Source organism: Labrus mixtus, chromosome 5 (genome assembly GCF_963584025.1).
Source record: "Labrus mixtus chromosome 5, fLabMix1.1, whole genome shotgun sequence".
Lineage (NCBI taxonomy): Eukaryota > Metazoa > Chordata > Actinopteri > Labriformes > Labridae > Labrus > Labrus mixtus.
In genome coordinates, this window is record NC_083616.1 from 1,156,164 (window position 1) to 1,165,302 (window position 9,139).

Genomic DNA, 9,139 nt, shown 5'->3' on the forward strand with positions numbered 1-9,139 from the left:
ATCAGTGTGTGAATGTGTATGAATGGATGAGTTAATACTGATGGACTCTTTACTCAGCAGCCTCTACCATCAGTGTGTGAATGTGTATGAATGGATGAGTTAATACTGATGGTCTCTTTACTCAGCAGCCTCTACCATCAGTGTGTGAATGTGTATGAATGGATGAGTTAATACTGATGGACTCTTTACTCAGCAGCCTCTACCATCAGTGTGTGAATGTGTATGAATGGATGAGTTAATACTGATGGACTCTTTACTCAGCAGCCTCTACCATCAGTGTGTGAATGTGTATGAATGGATGAGTTAATACTGATGGACTCTTTACTCAGCAGCCTCTACCATCAGTGTGTGAATGTGTATGAATGGATGAGTTAATACTGATGGACTCTTTACTCAGCAGCCTCTACCATCAGTGTGTGAATGTGTATGAATGGATGAGTTAATACTGATGGACTCTTTACTCAGCAGCCTCTACCATCAGTGTGTGAATGTGTATGAATGGATGAGTTAATACTGATGGACTCTTTACTCAGCAGCCTCTACCATCAGTGTGTGAATGTGTATGAATGGATGAGTTAATACTGATGGACTCTTTACTCAGCAGCCTCTACCATCAGTGTGTGAATGTGTATGAATGGATGAGTTAATACTGATGGACTCTTTACTCAGCAGCCTCTACCATCAGTGTGTGAATGTGTATGAATGGATGAGTTAATACTGATGGACTCTTTACTCAGCAGCCTCTACCATCAGTGTGTGAATGTGTATGAATGGATGAGTTAATACTGATGGACTCTTTACTCAGCAGCCTCTACCATCAGTGTGTGAATGTGTATGAATGGATGAGTTAATACTGATGGACTCTTTACTCAGCAGCCTCTACCATCAGTGTGTGAATGTGTATGAATGGATGAGTTAATACTGATGGACTCTTTACACAGCAGCCTCTACCATCAGTGTGTGAATGTGTATGAATGGATGAGTTAATACTGATGGTCTCTTTACTCAGCAGCCTCTACCATCAGTGTGTGAATGTGTATGAATGGATGAGTTAATACTGATGGACTCTTTACTCAGCAGCCTCTACCATCAGTGTGTGAATGTGTATGAATGGATGAGTTAATACTGATGGTCTCTTTACTCAGCAGCCTCTACCATCAGTGTGTGAATGTGTATGAATGGATGAGTTAATACTGATGGACTCTTTACTCAGCAGCCTCTACCATCAGTGTGTGAATGTGTATGAATGGATGAGTTAATACTGATGGACTCTTTACTCAGCAGCCTCTACCATCAGTGTGTGAATGTGTATGAATGGATGAGTTAATACTGATGGACTCTTTACTCAGCAGCCTCTACCATCAGTGTGTGAATGTGTATGAATGGATGAGTTAATACTGATGGACTCTTTACTCAGCAGCCTCTACCATCAGTGTGTGAATGTGTAGGTGTGACCTGTGGAATAAAAGAGCTTTGAATATGTTTGAAAAGAACTCTACAAGCTCAAGTCCTTTTACCTCATAAAGTGAGGGTTACATCATGGATGTGTTTAATGAATTTTGTTTCCGGGTTGGTGACGACGAGCGTTAAAAGGTCACTAGAAGCACTTATCAGATTCTGTCCTGAGAGAATCCTCTTCAGGCCACCTGAGGTGTTCAGTTACCAGGCAGCTCTCCTGACTGTGACAGGCATGAGCCCGTCTGTAATGAGGGTAGGAGGGGATTCTCAGGAGTTAATCCTTTCAAATCCAGTGGAGAAGCAGAACAACAGAGAGGCGAGCGTGCACGGCAGCCTGCGTGGCTTTGTTCTTTTTTTTTTGCTGGATCTCACTGGAATGAAAGGATCTGGACCCTAACAATGCCAAGACATGAAGATGACTCTGAAAGGTTCTGTGAAGATTCTGCTGAAAGATCCTCAAGACTCTTCAAGGCAATGTGACGACTGTCTGTTTGACCAGGGAAGAAGGACCTGCCTCTCTTGTTAGTGCCGTTGTCTAGGCAACAGTGATAGCTGTGTGAACAGCGCTTTGTTTTTCAACTTGTTAAACATTAGCCTGTGAAAAGAACCGAAGCTCATGCCTGTGAGAATGAGTGAGAGTTATCCTCTGGAGGAGGAGATTGTGGATCAGGCTGGTTCCGGTCCAGAGGATGAAGGGGACTCTGCTCCAAGGAAAACCCCGAGCACAGGGGCCCGTCTGTGGGAACGAGTCCGCAGCAGCCTGCTTAGGCCGAAGGTACAGATATGGAGAGAGCAAAAGCACAAGGATGATTGTTTATAGGACAATTTGGGGACTTGTTTTTATTTATTTTGGCCGATGTTTTGAACCTTACTTGAGTAATAATACGTTAATAATTTGTATTTCTGTTGGGATCAATCTCTTCATGATTTTTAAAATAATGTTTACAGCATGTGTTCTCTCTGGACGGGATTGGATGGTTTTCTTGGTAGAAAAGGAAGTCGGAGCGGCACAAAGCTTAGTGTTGAGGACATTACTCATACCTGATCACTGTATTAGTCAGATGACCAAAATAGATCAGTGACATGAGACGACCCTGCGTGGCCATATGGCTGAGTGTAGTGACTAAGCAGATAACACCTTTATTTACCTACAGACAGGTAACTCAGCTCCAACTGGAAGCCTCAAGTTTTCACTTTTGGTGATTTGATTTGATTAAAGCTTAAATACTTCCTGGTTTGAAAGTTCAGTTCTGTACATTTATAATGAAGTGACGTTTAAAATGTCAAATCTCCTCTTCTGTTTCAGCTCGATCCTCAGGCGTTACAGAACAAAGACTGGCAGAGGACGGTCATCGCCATGAACGGGGTAAGTGTTTCTATAGAGGAAAGATCGACTCCAAAACTGAAGTCGGCTTTTGATTAGTGAATAACCTGCACAAAAAGTTAAAGGAGCAATATGTAACTCTGACCCCTAGTGTTTAAAATGGGTACTGCAGTCCAAATTCTAAACATTGTAGAGAGATGTCTTTCCCCCCTCCTCCTCTCTAGAGTCGATGCTCACACAGGTCACCATGTGGTGGACACTGAAGCTTCAGTGTTTATCCAGCTCTGTATGGGTCTGTAAACCTTTCTGTGTTCTAACCTCTCTCCATTTTTCAAAAGCATCTCCAATATTGATCCTAGCTGAAGAGAGACAGGAAATATTGGGAAGAGAGGGTGGGCGATGACATGCAGCAAAGGGCTTGGATTCAAACCCACGGCTGCATCGAGGACTATATCCTCTGTACATAGGGAACACAACATGACCGCTAGGCTATCTGGCTCCCCTTTCGCTTTGTTTGTAACTGTTTCTGTAGTCTTGTAGACTAGAAGCATATGTTAAGCTTATTTTAGTTAATTTGTTGTGTTTTTAACTTTCTGTCTCTGCTGCACTTTTTCAAGTGTTAGCCGGTCCCTTACAGTCACAGTGCCTGCTGTTTAGCTAAAGGTTAGCTTAGCTGAAAGGAGCACGTGGTCGTTATATAAAACGGTTTTCTTTACGTGTTTCAGATTGAAGTGAAACTTTCCATGAAGTTCACCAGCAGAGAGTTCAGTCTTAAGCGGATGCCTTCACGGAAACACTCCGGCGTCTTCGGAGTGAAGATCAATGTTGTGACCAAGTGAGTTGTTGACAAGTTCTGTATGTTTGTCATGCACATGATGAACTCCAGTATTTCTATTATAATATTAAAGGTCCCATATTCTCCTCCTCTTCTTCAGTGTAAATAAGTCTCAGAGCTCCTCAAAACATGTGTGTGAAGTTTCTTGTTCTAAATCCACTCTGATCCTGTATTTGATCATGTCTATAAACCCCTCTATTTCAGCCCTGCTCAGAACAGGCTGTTTCTGTGTCTGTACCTTTAAATATGTAAATGAGCTGTGTCTGACCACGCCCCCTCTCTGGAAGGGCTCGGGTGTCTCGGTCTTTCTCGCTCCATGTCCTATTGTTTACGGTGAGAAGGCAGACTCAGAGGGCAGAACAAACACCTAGCTGTGGGAGTGTCACCCACCTGGGGGAGGGGCTACTGCCCTTTGTGATGTCATGAAGGGAAAATCTCCAAACGGCCTGTTTGAGCACACATTTTCTGAAAAGTGGAGCAGGCAGAAGACAGAGAGGATGGACTTTTCTCATCATTGGGGGATTTATAGACAGACTAGAGACACATGTTAGAGTTAGAGGAACATGGTGAAGTGGATTTTTCATTTTATGTGACCCTTTAAACATTTGTTTTGAATTGGCGCTGTACAAATGAAGAAGCAGAGGTTTCACTTCTGCATTAATACTATTAATAATGTCGGTAAACACGATAGACAATGTCAGGACCAGATAAATGAAGATCAGCCATATTTCCGGTTGTTACTTGGACTTTATTTAACTCACAGTGACATGTTAAAAATATAAAGATATTCACTAGTGACCTTGTGAGTTGTTAACAGAGACGCAGCTTTTTGGGCTTTTATTTTACTCAACAAAATCTTGTTTCTTAGTTGTGAACAATATGGCAAGATGGTTAATGTGGTGTTATTTTTGTAAGAAGCAGAGCATTCCCCTGTGATGACATATATAAGTACTCCTTGGTGTCTTGTGTTTACTGCTTTTTGACATTTTGAGTTCGACGCTGGCCCTTTAAAGCTTGTCTCTGCGTGTCTTTGTCCTCACCAGGCGAGAGCGCTCAAAGGTCCCCCTCATTGTGAGACAATGTGTGGAGGAGATAGAGCGACGGGGGATGGACGAGGTGGGAATCTATCGGGTTTCCGGGGTCGCAACTGACATCCAGTCGCTGAAGGCTTCTTTCGACTCAAGTGAGATCAGTCTCAATTTGATTTCTCGTCACAGCTGATCTCACAAATAATGATGACATAACAAAACGTTGTGTTCCCCGCAGACAACAAAGATGTGTCGGTCATGATGAGGGAGATGGACGTAAACGCCATCGCTGGAACTCTGAAGCTGTATTTCCGCGAGCTGCCGGAGCCTCTCTTCACTGACGAGCTCTACCCAAACTTTGCTGGAGGCATCGGTCAGTCCCTGATGCTCTAATCTGTGTTTTCACAGAAGTCACAGAAATGTAGTTTGTGTGTGGAGCTGCCGCCACATTCACGTGTTCTTGTGCCTTGCAGCTCTCTCCGACAGTGTGGCCAAAGAGAGCTGCATGCTCAACCTGCTGCTGTCTCTACCAGAGCCCAACCTGGTCACCTTCCTCTTCGTGCTCGACCATCTGAAAAGGTAAAAAGCGTCACGATTCACTGTGTTGGTACCGATTTATGTTTCTGTGTCTGTTGCTTATGGACATAGATCTTTTTTTTTTCAAAGACAGTGTAAAAGAGCTTTGAGTAGTCAGAAGACTAGAAAAGAACTTTACTAGCCCAAATCCATTTACCATTCAATTCCATATAGATGCCATCGGCCCCTCCAACTCGCTTGCGGTGAATTTTTCTCAATATTTCCTGCTGCGTTCTCGCACTGGCTCACACAGACTCATTATCATTTTACTTCAGGCAGGAAAAAAGATCGACTCCAAAACTGAAGTCGGCTTCTGATTAGTGAATAAGCTGCACAAAAAGTTGAATCACGTTTTAAAGGGGCAATATGTAACTCTGACCCCTAGTGTTTAAAATGGGTACTGCAGTCTAAATTCAAAACATTGTAGAGAGCTGTCTCCCCCCCCCCCCTCCTCCTCTCTAGAGTCGATGCTCACACAGGTCACCATGTGGTGGACACTGAAGCTTCAGGTGGCGGGCAGGAAAAAATTTGGCTGAAGTTGGGGTGAAGAAATTAGCTGTTTGTGTTCCAGATGCAGCCAACCTTGAAAATATAGGGACATTTTCAGGAGTTTCGTGCATGTGTGAACAGGGCTTCTGTGGAGTTTTCTTTCCCAAAATTAAACTTTATTTTAAATTTATAAAATAAAAATCACATTGAATCTTTGGCAGCATGCTGTTCATTTAGCAGGGACGACAGTCTCATAAATGATCTATAAAGAAATAATCAGTTGTCTCACGAGCTGGTCCTGTTTGCTTTGTGCACCACACAGAGGCATCACTTTTAATATGACTCTGTTGTATTTCTCTCTAAATACCCCTCACAGAGGTTTTAAATAACAGTTCCTTATTTGATGAAGAAGTTCTGGATCTGGTTTGAATTATAAGTTGAATGTAATTTATGTCTCTTTGCTCTCACAGGATTGCTGAAAACGAGTGCGTCAATAAGATGTCTCTGCACAATCTGGCCACGGTTTTCGGGCCGACTCTGCTCAGGCCGTCTGAAAAAGACAGCAAAATCTCCAACAGCTCGCAGCCGATCTCCATGAACGACAGCTGGTCTCTGGAAGTCATGGCTCAGGTAAAAGTCCAGCCAGGATGCTGATGAGTTCAGCCCCCGTTTCCACCAAGCAGTGTCGTTCAGTACGGTTTGGTACCGTAGAAAGAAGGTACCAAAGAAGAAGAACGTGACACAGTTAAAAAAAAAATCAATGATTCCCAGGAATGTCCTTAATTAATGCTGTCGCATGGGGACTGCTGATTCCTTTAGGGTCGGATCAGTACACTTGGCAACCCAACAGAAGGTTAGTTAAGATAAGATAATCCTTTATTTATCCCACAACAGGGAAATTTACAGTGTTACAGCAGCAAAGAGCAAAGATTGCAAACAAAATGTGAACACAGTACACAATTTAAATTAAAAAAGAAAAATTAAGAATGTACAAAAAATAGATAGATACCACATTATAGATTTTAAAAAATAGATTTAAAAAAATGGAGCTGAGAGCTGCAGTTTTTAGTAATTGACCTTGTCATGTATTTTGACCGTGGAAACGCCAAAAATGAGTACCGTACCAAACCAAACTGAACATGACCGCTTGGTGGAAATGAGGCTCTAGACGCTGACATCTGGTCTGCCTGTGTGCCTCTGAACACGTGTTCTGTATGTTTGCAGGTGCAAGTCCTCCTCTACTTCCTGCAGCTGGAGAGCATTCCGGCGCCGGACAGCAAGCGTCAAAGCCTTCTCTTCTCGTCTGAAGTATAGCACTCAAACACCCGTCATCAACGCTCGCTTCAGAGGCAGAGCGTCAGCCCCGCTTCATGTTGTGGAAGCTGCTGAGCTGGTCGACCCTGAAGATGCTGAATTTAGCCACAAGGTGGAGACATTCACACGCTGTAAACAGGAAACAGTCCCCATGACTAAAAGCCATCAGCATGTGTGTTCTGTTTACAGTGTCAGGAAACGACAGCCCGATATGGGGGTGTGGCTAAACTCTATCATTCCTTTTTATAATTTAAAGAAGCATTAATTAAGATCCTTCATATTCCCCTCGCTCCACATTCACAGGCGGGGCGCTCTGCTGTGTGTGGACGTTTTGGATGCTTGGGTTTTTATTTTGTCCCTCAGAAATGTTTGACTTTGTTGTAAGCTTGCCTGTGCCAATGTTTCTGTGCTGATGACCAGTAGAACATTGCAGTCCCCCCGCCACCCTGTGTTTACACGCTCTTAATTTTTTATACAGAATAATAACGTCTGAGACTGAACACTGTAGTTAATCAAAGCAACGTGCAGGCATGTTGACTGAACCTTTGGGGAGTGTTTATCTGTCTGTATGACGACTCTGACCTGGATGTAGATGTTTTAGTTTTTTTTGAGGTGATAGGTGAATCATTCCAGGACGAGGCTTGATGTCGCCTGGAGTTGATGCTGTGCTGTGTATAAATGTAAGCTCACAGTTGTCTTTGGTCCATATCTCACATGATTCCTACCCACGTTGTTTTCAAGTTTCTGTTGGATCTGATTCCTTCTCTTAAAGTCATGTACCAGTTGATGTGTTTTCCATTCCTGCACTCCCTCTCTGTCGTTGATCCATCGAAAGACAAAACCAAACTCGCTGTAGAACTCAGAGCTCCAGGAGATCGTCTCAGATACCAAAATGTGTCCGTGTTAAAAAGCTTTATGCTCAGTGATTCTCACATATCGCAGTCAGCTGGTCTATCCACAGGTTTGTCATCCTGTGCCTAGTATTACTTTTCAACGCTGTTTGAAAATACACTGCGTCATCCTGAGGTCATCCTGTTTCCTAATCACTGCAAGTACTCCTCTCAGCTCAAACTCTACAGGCTGCTGATTTATCTCCAATAAGCAATAACTCTGATTCTTGGGCTGAAAATGACGTGTTGGTGTTTGTAAGTATGATGAATGTAAATAAAATCTTGCTAACTTTATTCTTGCAGTTTGTCGTGTGCTGGTATGTTAATAAATATCTCTGACACGACTCTCTTTTCTCCAGGCTCGTCAATGATCCAGTCCTCCTTTGTAAATAGTAGTGAGCACATACAGAGCTTCTTTATACTCTGAGGTGTCCCAACTAGATAAGATTAACCTTTATTTATCCCACATAGGAGACGCTTAGTGTTACAGCAGCAAAGAGCGAGGAGAGAAAATAAAGAGAGCACACAGAGGAGTTAAAAAATGAAAGAGCTGAATCTGTACATTCACAGCTGTATAGAAAAAAGGATATGCAGGGTAATGGTAAATGGACTTGAGCTTTTACTCCGCAGGTCACACCTACACATTCACACACTGATGGTAGAGGCTGCTGAGTAAAGAGTCCATCAGTATTAACTCATCCATTCATACACATTCACATACTGATGGTAGAGGCTGCTGTGTAAAGAGTCCATCAGTATTAACTCATCCATTCATACACATTCACACACTGATGGTAGAGGCTGCTGAGTAAAGAGTCCATCAGTATTAACTCATCCATTCATACACATTCACACACTGATGGTAGAGGCTGCTGAGTAAAGAGTCCATCAGTATTAACTCATCCATTCATACACATTCACACACTGATGGTAGAGGCTGCTGAGTAAAGAGTACGTCAGTATTAACTCATCCATTCATACACCACGACGTAGCAGTGGGAGCAACTTGGGGTTAAGTGTCTTGCCGAAGGACACATCGGACATGTGGCTGCAGGAGCTGGGGATCGAACCCTCGATCCCCACGACCGACTCTACCAACTGATCCACAGCCACCATTATTATCATTGGGGCGGCTGTGGCTCAGTTAGTAGAGTTGTCGTCTCCAAAACTGGAATGGGATTAGTTACTTCTGAGGGTCTCATTACATAGCAACCTCTGCCATCAG

The 9,139-nt window shown here is 43.1% G+C and overlaps 1 protein-coding gene across 2 annotated transcripts in view; it reads left to right on the plus strand.

Annotated features, from left to right (window-relative positions):
- The window catches only part of si:dkey-91m11.5 (PH_BCR_vertebrate and RhoGAP_Bcr domain-containing protein), a 40,358-nt gene extending 32,150 nt beyond the window's left edge, over positions 1-8,208 (plus strand). The window contains exons 17-23 of one of the 2 annotated variants that reach the window (XM_061037224.1): positions 2,765-2,824; positions 3,508-3,617; positions 4,661-4,800; positions 4,884-5,018; positions 5,119-5,224; positions 6,181-6,392; positions 6,444-6,859. In XM_061037224.1, the coding sequence (XP_060893207.1) occupies positions 2,765-2,824; positions 3,508-3,617; positions 4,661-4,800; positions 4,884-5,018; positions 5,119-5,224; positions 6,181-6,364 (735 nt within the window). In that variant the 3' untranslated portion in view covers positions 6,365-6,392; positions 6,444-6,859. Of the gene's footprint in view, positions 1-2,764; positions 2,825-3,507; positions 3,618-4,660; positions 4,801-4,883; positions 5,019-5,118; positions 5,225-6,180; positions 6,393-6,443; positions 6,860-6,934 lie in introns of those variants that run through there. The other variant, XM_061037222.1, reaches the window with a different exon arrangement.
- Positions 8,209-9,139: the final 931 nt, after the last annotated feature.